Raw genomic sequence first — 22,567 nt, 5'->3', positions numbered from 1 at the left:
CCAACACAGTTACTCAAGGCCCCCGTGCAGATGATATTCTTTACAAATGCCACGTTCATACTTTTGTTTTTAAGGAAAGAGGATTTTTTTCCCCCAGAGCATGCAGAGGTGCTAGCAGCCTGGCTAGTTTTTCTTCATAATATAACCATCATTAGTGTGGTTCCTGTCATGACTGAATTCATTTCCTGTAGAGCTCTGTACTTTGGTGACTTATCCTCTTCAGAAGAGCAATGCAGGGAGCAGTACTGTGGTCCACATTTAATTCAGTGACGAAACTGTCACCTCCATGGTCACCTAAGTGGATGAAATTGATGGTTTTGTTCATTTACAGCCCAAGGTGTGATTAAACTATACTGGCTGAAGCTGGAACTAGGCTCTGGAGATCCCAATTCACCTGAAGGAGTTTCAGAGTTACAGGCAGGTTATTTTCACCTTTCCCAGCTCTGGATTTATTTGCCACATGGAGATTCTGGAGTGACAGACTTTGTGACGAACTTTTTCCATGAGTATGCCAAAATTTTCACTCTCATCTGGTTTGCATACCAGTATGCAAATGGATACCAATGGCATATTCTTGGACTTGTATGTAAATAACTTGTTTGTTTTGGAGGGTACACATTTAAGAAACTATTTTATTTTGGATATTTTTTGGATGGTTCCCTCCCAGCAATGTGAGGCTTCTAGAAAATGTCACTAAAGATTAAGTTCTCCTCATAACAAATGTTTTGGTTTTGTGTACATATTATTGGTCAGTATTTGAGACTCTTAAATTGGTTCTTTAATCAAGCGAGATTTCTCAAGCACAATTCAAACTTTTAATCATTAAAGATAATTTTCTTCAAAGCACCTGGTGATTTACTAACAACAATGACTGAATAAGTTTTTCAAGGTGGTAAAGAAATACCCCAGTACTGAAGGAGCATTCTCATGGGTTTTGTTTCTGTTGATGCTTTTCTTGTCATCCAGATGTGAGAATTGTTTTGCACTGCTGGAACAGATGTGTGTAAATATAAACTCTTAAGAGAAAAGCTATTTGTCAAGTTTGCAGCTTTGTATACTTACTATGCTAGCATATGGGAAACATGAGATGTGCAAGATTTTACAGTTAGCCCAGGAAATTCCCATGACAGCAAGCAGTGTGATTAAATTTAAAGTTATTTTCCCTTGCTGTAGCTCTAAAATTTCAGTTCTCGCTACTCATTAGTTTTGTTTGTTTTTTTTTTTTTTTTCCTGTCAACAAGAATCTTTCTGCCATAACCTTGTTGGCATGATTTCTTTCATGAGCCATTTATTACCTGAGATCAATCTCAGTGGAGGGCAAACTACTCCTCAGTCATGCAGGGCAAGCTTTAGCAAAACAATTCTAGGAATATCCCCAGTCTTGCACAGCACAGTCCCAGCATGGTCTCTCCAACAGATTGTACTAATGTGCTGTGGCATTGAGATGAAATCTTTTAATAAAAAGTACTTGATGTCAAGTACTTCTGTGTGCTTGACACAGCTAGTACTTGGAAACAAAAATTCAGAGCGGTCAGTTTTGCACTTACTCATTTCATTTATAGGTAAGGGACAAATATAAATATGCAGCAGCAGAAACTGGTATTTTGGATTCCAAACACACCCTTAGCAGGATTTCTCCCTTAAGGGAAGAAGTCCCATTCCCATCTGTTATGAGCTTTTTATGACCCCCTCCCAAGACCAAACAAAATGTAATGGTCAGTGGGTGTAATAGGGATCTGAATCCACTCTTAGCTTCTCAATGTTTGACTAATTTGATTATTGCAAATCTAGTGAGAATTGGAATATATACTGCATATTTCAGCATAATTGTGAAAAATGCTAATTTTTATGTGAAAATTATATAACTGGACATTTTATAAAACCACAAATGGGTTCTGTCAGTTGTAATTTTATCTCTAGGTAACACTAGAGTTTAACAGGTTAGCACATACTTTTTTCCTGCTGTAATGATTTTAAAACCAATGATTTAAAACATTGGGACCTTATATTTCGATACGATCTTCCTGTACATTTCCGTACACAAAGAGGAAAGGTTCAAGGCACAACCAAGAGTGTATGATGATTTTTAGAAAGCAGTGCCTGAAGTAGATCCCTACAGAAGGATGATTTGCTAAATGTCAATGTGTCAATAAATGACACACACCTACCAATATAGAGCAGCTGAAGTGAGCTTAAGTCAGGCTTATGGTGACAGAGCCACCCTGGCTTATTTGTTTGCATGTATTTTCTTTGTAAATGTGACTGTAGATGTTTCTTCTGTGTTAAGCAGCTAAGATGGTATTTGTGAAGTGCTGACTTGGTGTGGTGGAAGTGGAGCCTTCCTGCCAAGGTCCACGTTGGAGGCTGAGCTGAAGGCTCAGTGTTGTCCTCCTGCCACGTCGCTGCCCCAGCCGAGCCACCACCACCCAATACAGCCTGGAAAATGCAGCACTCTGAAATAGCTACAGTACTTGGCCACACAAAAGGATGTTTTTATGTCGAATTATAGGGCTTGTAGTATTTCAGAGGTCAAGTAGGTTTCCTGTCTGCACAGCCCACAGTCCTTTTCCATCTGTGAAATACCAAATTAGACTGAATAAACAGATTTTTCTTACTCTTTTACTTTAGATTGTATTTAATACAGTAGTGCCCCTGCTGTAACTGGGAACTGACTAGGAGCATGCAAAGGTGCTTATTTACTCTCCCAGTAGTTGTCACAAATATTTGCCTCCATTATGTTTATATACCAAATATACTCAGCTTCGTGGTTGCCATCAGTACTGCCTCTCTAAAGAAACTACAAACCCCTAAAAGTCAAAAAAGCTGTAGGAAATGTGAAATCTGGGAGATGAGCTGCTTTGGATGCACTTCCATGCTGGCACTTCCCAAGGAAATTCTAATTATGTTGATGTCTTCAGTTCTTGCTTTTGAGCTTTAGTTTTTTTAGTTAGCAGAGTGTTTATGAAAGCCCCTCTTCTTTCCCCGTGGGACTGTGTGTTCCAGCAGAGCCCTGGGACATCATCCCTGTGGGTATCTGCTGTGCTCAGCCCCCTCCATTCAGCACAGCCAGGCTTCATCCTGGGCCATTTCTTACAATTCTTTGAGAGCAAAAGATCCCAAGTCCATTTCAGCACAGATCTGTGCACACAGGCACACTGAACAATACACATTTATTTGTGATTAATGGAAATTACTATGATCCTATGCTCTAGCTGGTTGAGGAGTACAAGGCTTTGTCAGGCATTCCATTAAGGTTGCACAGGAAATTCTAAAGCCAGTTTGAGCTGACTCTTTTTCTCAATTGGGCTGTATTTTATGTTTGGATGTTCAGCCTTTACACTTAAATCTTTTAAGCTTTTTGAATAGAAACACTGGAATGATTACACAATAAGGGGATTATAAGGAGCACATTCCTGCTGTAAGGCAGAGCACTTTATGTGCAATATTTTCCTTCCAGAGAGGTTATGGTGGATGATGTTGAAAAGGTATGTGACATCCACACCTGCCCTCTGCAGCAGGAAGCACTGCACATTTGCAAACAAGTAGAGACTTTTTTATAATTTAGGGGTTTTTTTTTCATGCCATTGAAGAAAATTTGAATTACTGAGTTGAATTACTGATTTTGAATTACTGGGTTTGGAAAATATAGTTCACTCACATGCCTGCCCTAGACAGTAGAGGAAATAAATTGTTTTCCACTTTTATACTGGAATGGCATGTGTTGCATAAAAGAGCTGCTCCTTGTGATTCAGCAGTGCCACTGAGAGGTTCAGGCAGCCTGGGGAGGAGGGAGAGGTCTGTGCAGGGCAGCTCCTGCAGCAGTCCCTGACAGCCACCCAGCAGAGCTGCCCATCCTCTGAGACTGCTGCAGTCTTGTGAGTTCAGGAGAATCTCCTGCAAGGGTGGATGCACCAGTGATTGCCTGTGTTTGCCTTGTCTCCCTCTGCCTCCCTGAAGCAGGTTAGCTGAATGGGAACAGCAATAAGAACACCATCAATATCCATTTGTAAAACTGTCTAAAAAAAAGGACTGAACAGACTGAGGACAGAATAATGCCAGTTGTTTATTACCTACTCCCCTGGCTGGCACAAACCCTCAAAGTTAACAAGGCATTGTTAAGTACAAATGACTTCCAAATTCACTTACTGCAAAGCTGTCTTTTCAGTTAGAAAATGAATCAGATGGTTCTTGAATAGCTGAAAAACAAGAAGAGCAACCAAGCTGACAAAATTGTGTCCATATGAAATGGAGCTCTACTTGCTCTTTAGAGGTGTCAGATAAAATTTGAGCCTAGCCTTGTGAAGTAGAGTCATCTGTGGTAGTGTTTTCTGAGCCCTGGGTGCAGCTTTCCTTTGTGGGCATTTTCTGTAATTCATGCAGTGTTGCCACATAAACTGCCAACAAGAAAACCATACACTCAAACTAGTTTCTTGCTACAAGCCAAAACTTATCTACTTATCATTGGGAATTTTGATTTGCAGCTAAGTCCTCAACTGCCAAAATTCTCAATAGAGTTGAAAACCTAAACTAGAACTTGATTTTAAATGGCTTGTGTGTACCTGCAAGTACATTTTTAAAGGATTGTAGCTTAAGATATAGATGAGGAATTACATTACATTCCAGCTTCCCTGGAAGCTCTTCCTCTTCTCTGTGTAAGAACAGGATTCCACGCAGTGTTTTTTGTCTGCTTGACAGGCATGGGGATGCTGCTGTGGGCTGAAGGATACAAGCACTGCTAAGGCACACCAAGGCCCCCAACATCTTTGCAGAAGAATGTAAGAAACCCATCAAAATCCAAAACTTACTTTGGAATGGAGAAAACATGATCAAATTCAATATTTATTTCATATTCCATCCTTTTCCCTAGACGCCCTTGGCATTTTTTTCCTTTTGTATTCTAGTTGTGCACAGGTAGCAAGAATTAGGCTGCTGGTAATACTGGTTTATAAGGCACATGAGTGGTGGGCCTGAATTGTATGTAGGAATGAGAGCTGGGACAGGGAACCAGCTTGGCTGTGAAGAACAGGAGAAAGTAACTTTTTTTTACATGTTGCAGATCAAAATCAAAGCACTGAATATGGTAATGTGCAAAGGGTTGGTGTGCTGGCCACAAGCCCCAGTAAGACCAGTAAGCTTCAGTGTGTCTCTCCGGTAGCTTTTTCTACTTTCAAAATGGAGTTGGCTGGAAAAAATGGTAAAAAAGGCTGCACAGACAGGCTTGGAAGTAGAGTTGTATGAGCTCTTCCATTAATCACCTTTTTATTTCTTCCCTTCCAGGTGCAAGTGGGAAGTACACCTCAGGACCAAAGAATTGTGGGATACATTTCCTGCACTCACTTGCAAGCTATTGCAGGTACTGTCCTACAATTCATACCTTAATTTGTCACTATTTCCAGGCCTGTGGTGCTATTTTTGTGCACAAGAACAAAAAATTCTGTGTTTCTGACAGACAAGTGCAGCGTGTGCTGCAAAGGGTACATGAGTATCCCCAACCCTTCACATCTTCAGTCTCAGAGTAATTATTATAGGGCACACACAAAAACTGTCTCTTGGGAACTTCTCTTTGCTCCCTCTTAACCAAATACTGGTATTTTAGAAATACATTGCTATCACTGTTACTCAACAGCATTTAACAACCCATACTGTGAGTATCAGCATATAAGCAAAAATTTCTTTGTACATAACTGAGGGATAATCAGAAGTTACATGCTGGGACAGTAATTCTAGCTGCTGATTTCTGGTGGGAAAATCCAAAATTCTCTAGCTTTTGACCTGCAAATTTCATTATGTTATTTCATTATGTTATTTCATTATGTTACATTATATTATTATATTATTATATTATTTCATTAATTGACTAGCAAGTTAATATACTCACTGGAAAATTCTCTTGTCCTTATGTTTAAAAGCAGTTCTGTACTTAGAGTAGGTATAGTTAGGAAAGCAAATCTACAAACCTATACTTTGAGTATGATCAGCATTGGGTTGGATATCCCTCATTTATTTAATGTGACTGTGATTCTCGTGCTCCTGGCTGCTGGAAGCAGGACAGCCCTGCCAGACTGGCTGCTGCCAGCCCATGTGCTGGGACCAAGGCAGGCCAGGGCTGCAGGTGGATGGTGGAGCTGTGAGCCTGTGTGCTGAGCGTGTGGTGCTGTTCTGCTGCTCCACCCTGCCCCAGCCACACACGGACCTGGGAGCAAAGCTGCCAGCCCTCAAGTCCATTAGAGACACTCTAAAGAAGATTAATGAATTTTTCAGCTACTTTTTAACAATGCAAAAGTTTCTGCTTCCTTCCTTCTCTGCTTTTCTATTTTTGACTTATGGTAATGTACTGTGAGATTGCTGAGATTTATTGCTGTTCCAGTTTAGTTTAGCTTTTTGGGTTTTGTTCCTAGTTTTCAGTCCTGTTCCTTCTTACTACCTAGTCATGTATTCTCAGCTAGTCCTTAATAACCACATTGTGAAATCCCTAGAATATTAAAGAGGAAGACGGGAGGGAAGAAGAAAGGGGAAGTAATGTTCTATTGTCAAAGTCAGCTTAAAGTTTGTTCAAGGGCAAACCACAACCTTTTATTTTCCCACTTCATATTTTTTGGCTTATCTGGTTCAAACTACATTCAGAGTAGGCAATGATTTAAGAGTCTGTCCCTAGATACATCATATCTGTTTATGTAACAAAATGGAAAACTAAAGTTAGCAAGTTTGGCTGAGCTGCGCTTTCTGATTTGCATCATTTGATTCATAACATTCATGTGTTAAACAAATTATCCAAAAACCCAGTTTAACAATGTAAAGATGTGTATCTATAAAAACAAGCAGTCTTTAAAAGGTCAGCCATTTAAATCATCTTGTCACACCTGGCTGAGTGTAACCTGGTTTCTCTTCTAGGATACATAAACTCACACCTGACAGTTCTGATACTTACATAAGTATAAAGTGAAATGATCCAACTCCTTTTGATCAGGGACCTGCTACTAATGCTTTTATCAAGGTCTGTGCTGGCTCAACTCTGTTCTGAGCAATTGCTATTTGTTCAGACCTGACCCTCAACTTCTTCAAGAAATTTTAGAATTAGATGTAGCTTTTCCTCTCAGGTCTCTGCCTGGTACTGGTTGCTGCTATGAAGAAGCTCTTTATTTCCACTGTGGAAATAGTTGCATTTCAAGGACAAATTGAAGGGATCTTTTAATGAGATTTGATGTAATTATTTTCCATGGGGCTGTTAATTTTACATGGTTCTTTCATGTCCGTTGATTAGTCAGTGATTAATGTTCTGGACAGGTTTTGCTGCCTTGAATCCACCCACATCCCAAGTCCCGTTGAGTCATGGCTCTCAGACACCCCACCAAGCCATCAGTACACCGCAAGCCCCAAGCTACTCCAGCCCCATTCAAGTGATGTAGCCTGCTGGATCTATCTCAGCCTGTTCACATCCCTGTTCTGCATTCAGTGTGGATGCAGCCATTGGCAGCCCAGCTGCTGGGAGCCCACACTTCTCTAACCCCAATCCTACACAGAGCTGAAGCAGAGCTCAGCACTGAGAAAGATCTCGGAGTGCTTGAAATTGTGGTGGTGCAGTCAGGCGTAGCTCCAGTGCTGAGCATCCTGAGGCAGTGATTCCACAGATGTTCCTGTAGCAGCAGAGCCTGTGTGTCTGCAGCAGGGCATCCTGTCCTTCCCCCTCCTCTCTGCTGTGCTACCCCAGCTGGTGTAGGCTCTGCTGTACTTGGCTGGGGACCTGACCTAGCTGAAAAGGAACCCAGCAGAATAAAAGGGGACTTTGTTCCTTTGGGTATTTAGGTGGTTCGTTCTTACTTTGGTTTATTTTATTTCCTCAGTCTACCCTGGGTGGTGTTAGAAGTGCAGGGGTCTGCACACAGTCAGGTGTGACACACCCAGTCTCACAGCTGAACTGAAGCCTTTGGTTGGTGACTTGGAACCAATTTTTTCCTTGTGATTAGGCTTTACATCCTACACTTTGCAAGGTTTTTTTTTGCTCTTCTTCCCCAGTTGCAAGCTTCTTGCCAATATATCCCACACTCTACTGCCTCCACTAGATCTTTTAATTTCTTGTGACTAGGCCTGTATCTGCTTTGTCCTACAACCATGGTGCTCCTTCCAATGTCTTTCAGAACAGGATAGAACAGTCAGTGTATAATACTTGCCCGAGTTCTAACTGAAGACAGGGTTTCACACAAGTGCTTTCAAAGTGGATGGAAAGGGTAAGTATGATTATTCTACAATGAACAAAGGTGAAGAAGTATTTATTTATGCTGGCTGAAGTTTCCCATATCACCCCTTTCATCCTTCTGCAAGATTTGAAGCTGAAAGGAGCTTTCAGAGAATTCAGAAATGCTGGCTGCAGGAACCCGCTGTGACACAATTATGTGCATTTTTCCAGGCCAGTTACTGAAGAAAAGAGTGCAGAGCAATTAGCACAAATCTGTATTCTTTGGCTAATCCCTGGTGGCAGTCAGATCACTGATTCCATCTGAATGTTTAAGAAGTTGAATCTTTGTTGGGAGTTACTACCTAGTTCTTTCCTGTTAATATTTACTGAACTGTCTGTTCCCCTGATGTGCTGATGCAATATTGGCTTCTCTTCTACTTGGGTGTCTAATGAGCTCACTTATCTTCATCTCCAAAGTTACTGATCATTGGGAGCTGCTGAGACTTGGGTCTGAGCAGTAACTTTTGCATGTGGATACACGCAGTACCTGCTGAAAGCTACAGTGAGCTGGATGATACTAATTTCAGAAAACAATTTACATTCAAGTCACTCATTAGAGGGATTCATTAGAGAGATCCCATCTTGTGTCCTGGAAATGTCGCTGACTTTATGTCCCCGCTCCCCGTAGTGCCCCGAAGAGCAATTACTTCTATGACCTCTAGTGGGGATAGTCAGGGATGCTGGGCTGCCACAAGCCCACACTTAGCTAAAGACAGATGAAAGTCACGTTCCCAGAGTTCCAAGGTTACTGTTCACCTGTCAAACCCTAAGATTAAAAGCTGCACAGGGCTGTTACAAAGGCTCAGCATCCCCAGAGAGAGATGTATGTCGCTATGCAGTTAATGCTTTTCTAGTGGCAACAATGCATCTTAACAGACACTTCATTTTGCCTTTGTGTCTCTTGTTTTTCTCAAGATTTTTCTGTTGGAGAACTTTACATTTTTGTGTTTCAGTTAAGTGGGTTTGCTGTATTTTTCACACTGATCTGGGACAGGTTGCTGCCTGAGTTTTATGCCCATGTGGTGACAGCCCTGTTATTTTTTTTTCTCATTTGGTGAAGCTGTGCCAGATGTATAATTCACTGAAAATGAGTAAAAAATCCTCGGCCATTCAGGAATGCAAAAGCACATCATAGAAAATGAAGCAATTTATGTAATTGGGACTTTGTGGGGAGTGGGATTTTACTGCATTCTTGTCAACAAGCACCATGCTTAAAAGTTATCTTATGAGGAAACAATGGCAGGTTAGAAAAACTAGAGCCTAAGAACAGGAGACAGGAGAGGAAGATTCAGATTCTGCAAAAAGAGAACAGTCCATGAGTTTGAATGAGTTTCACCAGGAATGAGGAAGCTGGGACAGCTTCAGGAAGAGAAAGCTCTTGTCCAAGTGTAAATACCTGATGGGAGGGTGCAAGGAACGTGGAGGCAGCCTCTCCTCACTGAGGTGCAGTTGGTGGGACAAGAGGCACTGGGCACAAACTGAAATGCCATTTAAACACAGGAAAATGGTTTTTATTGCAAGGATGATGAAGCAACAGAGCAGGCTACGCAGAGGTTATGGAGTCTCCAACTATAGAAATTTTCAAAACCTGGCTGGACATGGTCCTGAACAACCTGCTGTAGGTGATCCCTGGCTGGGACTGGATGATCTGTAGAGGTGCCTTTCACAGGCTCATACATTCCATGAATCTGTGATTTCTCCCCTATCTTTAGCTAAGCAGGATGGATCTGTTAGTCACGCACACCTTTTGTAGTGAGTGTCACCTGCTCCAGGCTCTATTTATTCCATGTGACCTATTTCCTGTGCTTTTGTTTAGCTCCATCTTCACTGTGGGGCTTTCTTGTGCTGTCATAGCAGGGGCTTTCCCAAGAGTGTCAAGCTGTGTGAGTAGGGTACAATGGGAACCTGAGGTACAAGTAACTACAAACTGTAGGTTAGGGAATAGATCTGGGAAACATATCTGCTTTTATATTACAGCCTGGCTGGTAAAGGCTTGTTGGGAGTTACACAAACAGAAGAAAAATATCAGATTTTTTGCTGTTGGAATTACCAGCCTGAAGAGATGAGTCAATGCCAGAGCCTACTTAAAACTCTCTTTCCCTAGTCATGGTCTTTTCAGTATTTCTTTGAAATATTTATCATTGAACCAAATAATCCTTGGTTGAACATTTCTGATTCTGTTTGTATTTTACTGTTGCTTTAACACCTTCCTGCTCACTCCTGTCCCGAGATGATGCTGAAATTCCAACCCTTCATAGGGTAAGAGTGGTGGGAATGTGAAGCCCTAATGGCTGGAGCCTGTGTGTGCTAATGCAGTGACAGTGCTAATGCTGCAGAGCTCACTTTTTAAGAGTCTCTAAAGAGTCCTGGTGACAGCTGCAGTTGAGATGAGTGATTAATAAGCTGTGAGGGTGCAGACTTAAATATTCACCATCTCCGCAGTGGCCTCTGAAAGAAGCTCTGGACATACATAACAGTTTTTACAAAGTAGTAAATCATGTCAAAGTAAAATTCTACTCAGACTAAGTAATTTTGGGCTTGCTGCTTTTCCTTTTGATTGTGGCATTTGAAAAGAAATCTTTTATTTTGAAGAAAAGTAATGTTGTTCTGACTTCATGTATCTTTAAAAGTCTGAAACAAGCAAAACTGTAGCTTTTAACTCTAGGGATAATGAAACCAAAACAGAAGGAAAGGTAATATGGTAAAGAATTGTTTCTGGAACGTATCCTTCTGCTCCTTTGTCCACATCATGATGATTTGCTGTAATCATTGTAAGAGAGACACATTAATCATTTTTTATTAGACTTCGTGTCATCTAATGTGCTCGAAGTTAAGTGTGGTTAGTTGCTGTAATTAAAGAGTTGTTTTGTGTGTCAGATGGATCCATGTGGCAGCCAATCAATCTCAGCCCTTCCATGTAGAACAGGGCACATCCTGGTGTAACTCCCACAACTGGTGAAAGGAACCCAGTTCTTTATTTCTGAATTGCTGCCTACCTAAACCTGTTTCTAACATGTACCTTTAAAATTATGAAAAAATACTTCCAGTTTAGGCATTCTCCTCTTGACCATAAATAGAACCCTTCAGATGGACTACTACAGTATAAGTAAGCTGAATGTACCCTTCATGTATGTTTACAATTACACCTGAAAGCTAATTTTTTCCTTTACAAAAATCAGAAAGCAAAGCAAGACCAAGTGGTTTACCCCAGAACATAACGTCTAGCTTTATCTGAAGTAGGAATTTATATCTGAATTCCTGATTACAAATGTACTGCATCAGTTTCTCCTGTGACAAGAAGTATCATTGGTTTGGGTGGTTTCTGCAGGGAACTTGTCTTCTCATTTCTTCAGACATGCCTGGCTCCAGAAGGAGATACTTAAAACCATCCAAAAGTGTGGTTCCTAATGGAGTTCCTGACAGGCTCAGCACTAGGAGTTCCCTTCTGGACACACCATTTCTTACCTTGCAGCCTTTTTCTCAGGATGTCTGCCAATAGCTCAGCAACTCATGCACGGCTGAGTAACCTTCTAACAGGAGGTCTTTCTCCTTTTTTGGGTTGTTTGTTTGCTGCAGGAGACACTACTGTTCGATGTGAGCAACTGGATATGCTTCAAGATTGGCTGTCTGAATTCAGAAAATCTACCTCCTCCTCCAGTACAGCCAATCCAGAGGAGCTGGTGGCTTTTGATGTACTCTGTGGAGATCTCAACTTTGATAACTGCTCCTCTGGTAAGACAAGGTTTGCATTTCTTGGTGTCTACCAGTCCTGAAAAGGAAGGAATGTTCCTGATCCCTGTGGGTTATAGCAGTGTATGACTATATACTAAATTATGACTGTATTTTGCTGGGAAAACACTTAATTGCTGCAGACACTTCTAAAATAGGTATGAGCTTTGAGTGTGAGCTACTCCCCTTGGCTCATCCCATGAGCTCTGTGGAATTATTAAGCATGAAGAGTTTTAAGGCAAAAGAGCAATAATTTGTGACTTGTGGTAGCAATAATGAGGACAGATCCAGTGGTTTAGCTTTACTTGAATTAGGTAGACATTTAGTGTCCAACAGTTTTAGTTACTGATGAGAGACATATATGGGATTTTTGTGGAGAAAAAGTAGTAAATTCATGCAGTTAAAAATAATTTGGTAATACATACATACAGGCATAAGAGACTAATGCTGTAGAGAGCATTCAACATTCCTGGAAAAAATCAACTGTTTCTATGTACTTTGGGTTTTTTTTATTTTAAGAAATTTGTTTTTTTTTTCTTTTAATTGGATGCTGAGGGTACTATAAAAAGAACTCCACAAAACCATAATTAATGGGTGGTGAGTTCACAGAGATGGAAGCTTTTTTCCAACATGAATATTACTTTGTGTAAATTGCCAATGTGCAGTGCAGAGCGTTGTGTCTGTGTGTCCTCTGTGCCTGCCTGCTCCGTCCAGCTCAGGCAGCCAGCAGAGCTCCCTGCTGGACACATGGATCAGTGGCTGGGGCTGAGGGGCCACAGCTGAAATGCTGCCACACAGAGAGCACGGGGCAGTACAGGGAGGGGGCTCATCCCAGGGACAGTGCCCAGGGGGGCTCAGGCTGCAGCATCCAAAGTGGGATTCAGCAATTCAGATCAGGGTTTGTGGATGAACAGGTGAATTTGGCAACAGCACCCAGTGGATTCTGTAGCCTTTATAAGAAGTCTCAGGTAACTGAGAGAGCAACAACTGTACCAGAAGCAACTTTAACAAAAGTATTGTCTGATCTAAAAAACCCCAAACCATTATCCCCCAAACCATTATCTCTAACCTCATTACTTGTATCAGACATTGGAATGGAGGATTTTAGCAAAGTTTGGTGGGAAAGGCCACCAGCCCAAACCCCAGAGTTTCTCTCACTCGTTTCTAACTCATGTACAAAGAGTAAATCCATCACAACTCAGGCTCCAAAGTAAACTCCGAGTGCTCCGGGTGCTGGCTGGTGCTCCCACTGGTGGAAGGGAGCAGCAAGTGGCAACGGCTACAGAATGCTGTAGTCAGACAAAGGCATCTTAGGGTGAAGAATAATGCAGCAGTGGTAGGGATTTTTTGAGAGAATACGGGGAGGAAATGGTCAATAAGAGCTCCTCAGCTGCCCAAGCTGCCACACAGGCCAAGGATGCTGCAGCAGTGCTGGGCAAGGGAGGACACAAACACACAAATCTGCTGTGATTTGACCATTTCACTTGCAGGATTGTTGGCTGGATGGAGTGGCCTGGAGGCAAAGGTGTCCACCAAGGAAATACACAAGCTGCTGCAAACTAAATGGGAGAGTGCCCAGTCAGCTCACAAATGGGGAGTGAGCAGAGGGAGATGGGAGTGAAGCTGTGAGGCAGAACATATGGTCAGGACTCTCCACCTGAGAAATGCTGGCACTCTACCTTGCACAAGAAGCACAGAGCATAATTAATGCAATTCTGAGCTGTCTTTTTAATGAAAAAGCAAAAATAGCAATTTGCTTTTGCAAATAATAGTTGTAAGCATTGCAACTACTGCTAAAGAGGATTGAAAAAATGGATTAAAAAAAATAATTTTATCTTTGCTATCTCTGCCACTTATTTACATCACCCTCCCCTTTAAAATGCACCCAGCCTGGAAACTGGAATTAAGCTGGCTATTTATTTTTTATTTTCGGATTGCTTGCTTTCCTTATGTACTAAACAAGATTAATGCAATGTTTTAAAGTTCTCTCTTCACTTTTTACATTACTCATTGTTTAAGGGACATTTGTTAGCGTTATAGGTTAATGGAGTATCTTAAGTTTTTTTAAAGCAATAATCAGCTTCCTGTAATTCTCTTTGTGATTTTTCTGTATCCTTTCCCACTCCACAGGCTGATACAACAGCTAATTAATGTTTCAGTGAATGCCAAGCTTCTATTCTTAGTTATATTGACAGTACAGTTTTCAAAGATCTTTAGGTCCGTGAGTGACTTTATGCTTATGACAAATTTTCTGTAACTCAGTTTTCCCCTCCAGTTTTATGGCAACATTCATACAGGGAATTTACACTTAGTGGGAATGTTGAAAGAAAATTACTGTCATGTTGCTTTGGACTGACATGTGTGAAAGTCTAGTACATTTTTAAACCTTTTAGCATAAGTAAAAAAGCTTTCCAATCAGATGGGCAAAGTTTTGTGTCATCCGCTGTGACTTGTCCTGGTCAGCCCCACAGCTGTAAATTAATATTTCTTTAATCTGTCTTGGGTTTGAGGGAGATGCTGTAGACATATGATACAACAAGGGAAAATCTGGAGACAAGAAAAATGGCAATGATTTAATCTTCTGCTTTTCCATAAACATTAAACAAACCAATTGGCTGCTCAGACAGAGCAATTCACTGTGTTGTCCACATGGCAGAACTTAGGGAGGATCAGTCCTCCAATCACCTGCCCCAACTCCAGGACTCCCTAAAAAATTAGTTTTTCAATCTCCTTGCAGTTCTGAGAGCTAGCTGGAAAGAGATAATGAGACAGATGAACTGTCAGTCAGCTGTACTAAAGACTCTGAGTAACAGAATGGCAAACAGCTGTGAGCACAGCACTGCTGCTCTCCACCTTTTTGTTCAGTGGAGAGATCAGCAGCTTCTTCCTTAGCAGGACCAGTGTTTTACACAAGGAGATTTGATGTGATCCTCGGTGTGTGAGATGGGCTTCATCTAAGAGACACAGCTCACAGTTCAGAGTTTTGTCTTGGACTTTGTTTCCCACTTTCACACATGATCTTGGCATAGACAGTGACAAATATACAACAGCAGCAGCAGCTCCAAACTCGGGTGAATATTCTAGACTTGTAAAAGGTGTAAGTGCCATGAAGAAGTTTTCAGGAGCTGTTTGCAGTTTCTATGCCATTTAACAGTGGAATTGTAGCTGTTGGCATTTACAAGTTCCAGATTTTTTTCCCAGTTATGGTGATTGTGTTGATAAGCAGCACATACAGAACTGGAACTTGCTGGTTTGATCAGGGTCTGAAATGCTGGTGTGTGCAGTTTTGTGGGATTTCTTACCAAGTGATCCTAGGAGCTTGATCTGTATGCTTTCAATGCAAGGAGCACAGTAGCAACTAGGAAGAATTTAATTTAAAGTTTGGTAGGTCATGTGGATTAAGTTTCAAATGGCTTTAATGCTCTAGATAACATCCCAAGCAAATTATCAATTGCCCATCCTTTCTCTTATCTGTTATAACTTGGAAAAACATTCAGTCAGTGAATTCTTCTGAAGCAAAGAAACCATAAGGTTTTATCTTCAAACTTACTGAGATGTGTAAATATGCCCACAAACAGGCATTTCCTTTGCCATTGGGAAGCCAGCCCAGTCTCCTCTGGGTGTTCTATCTCAAGCACTGTGTAAGCAAACAATGGCAGTGACAGAAGGAGGAGATACACTGAAAACTTTCATTTCAGCTTAGGGCTAAAAACGACCAAAAATACCTTCCATTGAAAAGACTTGGTAAGAAAGCATGGGAAAGCACTGCTAATAGCAAGCATTTGCTGGAATTTCTGACCAAAGCAAGATCCTGCTGCACAGTAAAGCGGTGGCTGAAGTGACTCAAACCAAAGCCATGGATTTAGGAATCTTCTACTGAGGAGAAACAAGGGCTGGCTGTTGCTCCTGCAGCAGAACTCACAGCTGTGCAGAGGTTCACAACCAGGAGCTGATGTGCCTTTTCTTGGGGTTGTTCTTTCCCTGCAGAGGACAAGCTGGAGCAGCAGCATTCTCTGTTTACACACTACAAAGACCCGTGTCGAGCAGGTCCTGGGGAGGATAAGCCTTGGGCAATCGGTAAGACCTCCTCCAGCTCTCAGTGTGGGAACCCCTCCCTGTCTGTCACCCACAGACAGCTCTAAGCAGCAGCTGCTTCAGCTGAGCAGCAGTAAGAGTTTGGTGGAGGACAAATATTTATATATTATTATTATTGTTATTGTTATTACTATATTATTATTATTATTGTTATTATTATTATTATTATTATTATTGTTATTGCTATTGTTATTATATGGTATTATTTCTATACCCTAAATTTCATAGACCTTAACAATATCTCGTGGAATGATAGTTAAGAACCAAAGGGAAATCTTGAACTGCAGTTCACATTCTACAAGTCATGCATCAAGCCACCTGAATGCCTTCCCCAATATTCTATTTTTAAAATAACCTCTAGATTACTTGGAAGGTAATGTAGCCAAATAATTGTTTCTGTACTTTCTGCATGCAGTGAAAGCCTGCAGCTTCTGCTCAGAGTGTTCCATTTGGTGCTCAATAAATACTGTCAGTGAGCATGTAACAAAGCAAATCAACTCTACGAATTTGTAAGGTTTGTATTACAAAAGATTTCCTGGAACTCTGAGATATTAATACCTGGTGAGACTCAGCTGAACTTGTTGAAGTTTTAGAACAGGAATTAATACTTTCTCCAGAGGAGCTTTAATAACTGTGAAGATACTAAAGATAAGTAGAACTTTTTAATAATGAGGCTTTATTCTGTGGTAGGAGAAAAACAAATTAGAGCCATGGGGGCTGAGAAAGTGGAAGTGTGGAGACATTTACAAGGTGTGAGTAGAGAGGTCTGGAGAGAGAAGTGAACACACTGTGCTCTCAGAGCAGTCCCCTCTCTCCCACACACCTGTGCCTCTGCAAGTTTCCCAAGAGGCACATCCCAGGAGCCATGCTGGGACACTCACATCTCCCTTTCTGTTCACAGGTACCCTGTTGGATCCTGAAGGATTGTATGATGAAGAAGTGTGCACCCCAGATAACCTACAGAAGTATGCAATTCCTCACCTTTCCACATGTCTTAGACAGTTCTATAAAAAGCAAGTTCATTGCTTGCTGTTTAACATTTCATATGTTCAGACTGAGAGGTATTTTATGGACTTAAAATAAAACAAATAATCCAATTTTTACCCAGGGGTGTTTGGGGAAGAGGATAAAAGTGGCAGGAAAAGAGCCTGGTTCTCTAAGTCGAGTAGGGTCAAAAAAAAATAAAACAAAACCTAACCCATTCATCCCCTAAGAAAACCAAACCAAAACCAAATGAAACAAAACCCAAACAAACCCTGTGTTTTAACGTGGTCTTTTCAGACCATGTGTCACAAAATTCCTTTGGGGTTATTGTTTTATTTGCTGAACAATTATTTGTGTTCAGCAATTATGTTCCACTGACAAATACATGACTGATTAAATAGGGAGCCATCAAATAATCAATAACAAATTAAGAATACTACTTCTGCTACCTCTGGGTGTGCACAGCACATCTGGATGTAACCACTGGAAAATAGCCCCAAGTGCTGGGAACAGAATGTACATAAGGCTTCTTGCCTGCTAGGTGTGGCTTTCAGTTTTCTGCCATATGTTCTAGTTCTTTTGCACTGATGAAATAACCCTCTATGAAACTGTAATTTCTCCTGGCTCTTTCTTCAGCTCTGCAGGGGGACAGGGCTCTGCATGTCTGCATTCTGTGGAGGTGCTGGTGTGCTGGAGGAGCCACAGTTTCCATGAGAGGACAAGAGAGCCTGTCCTGCTGTCTCTGCAAAGCACTGGCAAACAGGAAATGTGCAAAGAAATTCAGGGAAATTTAAAGCAATTAATGGAATCTGGGCTTTAAAGACATTCAAATGTTAAATAGCACAGTGGCTGTGGGGCACTATCTCGCTAACAAATATTGTTCATATACACAGCAAACCAGGGTACTGCCCAGAACTGATCCATTCTCAAATTTTTCAATAATATACCTCGATAAAGCATTACAGACATTTAAATTGGCAATGTCAGCTATCCAGAGAATTACTTCTTCGTAAGCATTCTTCTCTGGTTTATAAATATAATTAAGTATTTCACATTACTAAAATAAATAGGCCATAAAAGCAGCAGAATGACTTGTTCTTAACTATCTATTTTTTGTTAAGCACAGTGTACATAAAACATAAGACTAGAACAACAGACTTGGTACAAATAATGAGCAAGTCATTTATAATTATCAAAAAATTAATTAGCTAGATGTAACAACCTGGGCCCTGCCACAGTCCCGGAAGCCACACAAGCTTCTGCTCAGAAAGGATTCAAGAAATGCACACAAATAATCCCATCTCATAGAGATGATTTTCATCTTTAAGTTGAGCACTGGAATAAGGTCATTTTTATGTCTGAACCCAGACCTAGGAGAACACATTCCAGCACAGCTAAGAAAAAATGTAAATGCAATTTTTTCCAGTCTCCACTGCTGGACAGGGGCACACAGTTCTGGGTTAAAGGCTTCAATACCAGTGAGAAAAGTCTTCCTTAGCTCAGATGCTTCTGGCCAGAATGAGGTGATCCCTCGAGGTTTGGGATGAGGGAGTTTTGCTTTATGGCTCCCTTACATTCACTGCTCTTGGTGCTCCTTCTCTCACTGGAGCTGGGTCAGCACCCCACAACCACCCAGCAGAGGCATGGGGCTTTCACACTCCAGCTCTGGGGTATTTGGGACTGAAACCCTGTCAGGGAAAAACAAAGTTCCAATTGTTTTATTCTCCATTTCTTTGTATCCTGTGAATCAAGACAGTTATTCTGAAAATTGAGGTTTAGTTGTGCAACTCAGTCCTGTTAGTAATGTTCCCTCCAGTTGTCAGTGTTTAACTGGCAGCACAGCAGAGCCAGCTGTCCTGTACTTGTGTCAGCTTCCTGGAGAGACAAACAGCAATCCCCTGTGCACAGAGCTGCAGCTTCTCAGCAGCAGCACATGCATGCACATTTACAATTTGCTCCCCTCATGTATTTGAAATTAATACTTCCCTTCCATGAACACTTGTGCAGGTTAAGTGAATACCTAGCACCCACAGACTTTTTAAAAGGCATAACTGAAGCTGAAACAAATTCTTTAAATTAATGCAAATAAGAATTTTTTTGCAGTTGTGCTGCAGAGCTAATCAGCAGTTTCTTCTATTTTGTTACTTAATTAGCCTAGCCAAATATAAATACAATTTTTGAAAGAGGTCAGTACCATCAAAGAACTTGCTTCCTTGAACCTAGAAAAACAATCTAAGGAAGTGAATAATTTTCAAGAGCCCTTTGGAGAATCAAAATGGGGTGCAGACAATAAGCTAATTTAATGTGAGTTATTATTAAAACAAAGTAACACATAAAAGAAAATTTTTTTTCATAAACTGATTACAATAAGCTCTAAGAACCTCCAATACCTCCCTAAGTCCAAAGGAGGGTTAAGAAAAGTTCTGATCAAATGATTACATGATCAGAGTTTTGTCATTGTTATCTGCTGCAGCACATAAGGTGCACCTCAAATGCATCAATAGACCCAAACTTAGAGATTATAACACTGCTGAGACCTAATCAGCTGTAGCCAGTGCTGGGTCTCCTCTGCCACCATTCAGGTCTTTCCAAAACACCAACATTTGGCAAAGCAGCCATCTGAATCTCACACATTAAAACATCACGAGTGCTTGTCCCTTTTTTTTCTCCGTTCTGTACTCCCACATGTATGCATTTAGAAGATCCCTGAACCCAGCCCAATAAAACCCATCCAAGTCAAGTCTTAAAAACCAGCTGGTCAAAAATATCGTATTTTATTCCAAGGTGAAATTAAAGGCTTTGTGCCTGCTAGGACCCAAGTCCATGGCTCAGCGTTTCTCCTGTACCAGCTGATGATGTTTTTAATGGTGTAATCAACAGGGGAAACCACAGAACTGTGAGCTCGGGTTTTGGCAGGTGAGTAAAGGAAGGAGATTTTTGAGGAGGTGGTTTTGAAAGTTTGTGTTTTAAAGCAGATACAGCAAAACCACAGCCTGAGCAATCCCTCTCTGTGTGGGCTGTGCCATTCACCTGTACTGGATCTGATGTCCCCCGTGCACAAACCCTGGCACGGGCAAGTCCCAGTCCAGCTTTTGCTCTCATGGCTGGGGCTGTTCCCCTTGGCAGAGCTTTAAAATAGAACACAGGAGGGTAAAACAAGTTTCTTTCAAAATCCAACACAACAGCAAAACAATGCAGAGCAGCACAGGACTACTGCAAAAACAGAGTGACAGGGTCCCTCTTGGGATACCTGGTCTAAGGTCACATTTCAAGCTGGGCTCAGGTCAAATTTAGATCAAGTTGTTGGGGCCCTTAACAGACTTCTGCTTAAAACCTACAGGTAATGTTTAAGCACCCAAAATAAGTATTTTAATAGGTGAACAGCATCTTATTTCCTTGAACACAAGATTGGTACCTAGAAAACCAATTCTCAGTTTTGAGTGCTTCTGTGTGTGGACTTGGCCTGGACAATCTCCTTGCAAGGTGGGGGCAGTGCTCACACACATGCTGAGTAACTCCTCCACGTGGAGGAGTTTGCAGTGTCACATACAGGAATCAAGTAAATTAAACTGTCATTTCTAGTGAAGGAAGAGCTTGGAGTCCAAAACACAGTAATCTGGTGCTGAAACCTGCTCAAAACCACCCACCACGTGCCCAGATGTGTTTTCCTGCAAACCAACCCTCACCCATACCCTGTGTGTAAAGCTGGATGTTGTAATTTCAGGAGTTGGTCTGAGCAGAATGGAGAGGTTTGTATCAAAGTGCTCAGGTTTGTACTAAAGCAACCCAGGAAACAGCTTCCTCCTCTGCAGTTCCATCAGTGTTGGGAATCAACAGAGCTGCCTTACAGCAGTGATAGCAGGTTCCCTTCTCTGTGTTCTCCTGGCTTCAAGGGAACTCTAGGACAGCACCAGTGATACCAAGCCTGCCATGAGTTAGAGCAGCCTCATACTGGAAAGCACATTTGGAAAAAGATGTCCTTGGAAAAAGTCCTTTGGGACTGGGATTATCTTTGCCAGGGATGTGGAGAGAACCTTGGGTAATGCGTAAATGGCCAGGATGAGCAAACATTTAAACATTAAAACCTGCTTTGTTTGTTTTTTTTAATGAAATAGGGTGCTGGAAAGTGAAGAAGGAAGGAAAGGATACTTAGTCTATCCCACCAGCAAGAACCACAGCTCCAGTCAGAAGGGGAGGAAGGCATCACTGAAAGGAAATGGGAGGAGGATTGACTATATGCTCTACACAGAAGAAGGTCTCTACCTGGAATGGAAAGTGGTGAGTTTCAGAGCGGCCAAAAAGGCTGTAACTTGCACAGCACACTTCTCTGAATGGCACTGCAGCCTGTTCTGCTTGGATTAACACCCATACTCCTGGGAGGATCTGCTGCTTTGCTATTTTCCATTTCTGCATGTAGGTACCATGTTTGTAAAGCTACTACATAACAAAGTTGAGTTTAAGGATTCCAGGAGCAGCACTGGTAGATGTACTGTTCTTCTAAAACAACCAAGCAACCTTGATTTCACTCCTTTTAAACTTTTGCCCAACTGTTTTGCCTGATGCTTTTCCTGTGCCCGCAGTCTGGGTATTTTTTAATCTTTTCAAGTGTCTGGATGTCCTTTTATGCCTATATAAACCTACCTAAGTTACAACCTGCAATATGTAGACAGAAGCTGACATGAGCTACCCATGGGGAGAAGGGAGAACTTGTAGGGTGTACTCTGCTTCCTAGTGGAGGACTTTGCCTTGTACAGAGTTCCATGATGAAAACGAGGAGCTCTTTCACATCTATTTGCCATACCCTGCACATGGATCACCTACTGCAGCAGGGCAGGCGAGTCTGACTGGAACAACAGAGATGTTACTGCAAATGGAAAGAAAAGGTGCAAGAGATTGCATCCAGACCAGCTCACGTGGGTGCCACCAGTGGCTCACCCCATCCTCTGCAGCACACTGCCATGCCCTGAGTGGCAGCTCCCCATCAGCCCACCAAACCAGGCTGGTCCCACACCTCTGTAATGCACTAAGGGAGTTCAAAGAGCCTGAGTTCTGATGTGTGGACTGACAGGCTGATTTTTCAGCTGCTTACCTTACTTTTGTTCTCCTTCTGCAGGAAGTGGAAGAGTTCAGCTTTATCACCCAGCTGGCAGGTCTGACAGACCACCTACCAGTAGCAATGCGCCTTGTGGTGTCTACGGGAGAGGATGATCCTTAAAACTGACCAGCTCTGAGAGATTAGAAGAGAGAAACATGAATGATATTTCAAAAATATCAGAGGATAAGAACGAACTATTCTGGTGCCATGTTAGGAAAGATGACCAGACCTGACCTGGGCTACTCCCAGAAAGTACCAACAATGTGGATCTAAAAAGGGAAGAAATGGAAGGGGCTGTGGCCAAAAGCCACTGTCACAAGTGGCTCAGGCAACAGGGCAGGGCTGTACTTCAATGCTTTCACTGTGGACCGAACGGAACCAAGATGGAAGTCCTAATTCCTTCTGAACCAGTGCCATTCTTACTAAAACAT

The 22,567-nt window shown here is 41.7% G+C and overlaps 1 protein-coding gene across 1 annotated transcript in view; it reads left to right on the top strand.

Moving 5' to 3' along the window:
- SMPD3 (sphingomyelin phosphodiesterase 3) overlaps positions 1–22,256 on the top strand; it is a 30,277-nt gene extending 8,021 nt beyond the window's left edge. The window contains exons 2-7 of the mRNA XM_062500211.1: positions 5,278–5,353; positions 11,810–11,965; positions 15,950–16,039; positions 16,959–17,022; positions 21,157–21,319; positions 22,155–22,256. Of these exons, the coding sequence (XP_062356195.1) occupies positions 5,278–5,353; positions 11,810–11,965; positions 15,950–16,039; positions 16,959–17,022; positions 21,157–21,319; positions 22,155–22,256 (651 nt within the window). The remainder of the gene's footprint in view (positions 1–5,277; positions 5,354–11,809; positions 11,966–15,949; positions 16,040–16,958; positions 17,023–21,156; positions 21,320–22,154) is intronic.
- Positions 22,257–22,567: the final 311 nt, after the last annotated feature.

The sequence above is a fragment of the Cinclus cinclus genome, chromosome 11, assembly GCF_963662255.1.
Source record: "Cinclus cinclus chromosome 11, bCinCin1.1, whole genome shotgun sequence".
In the NCBI taxonomy this organism is placed as follows: Eukaryota; Metazoa; Chordata; class Aves; order Passeriformes; family Cinclidae; genus Cinclus; species Cinclus cinclus.
This window is presented reverse-complemented; position numbering and strand designations above follow the sequence as displayed.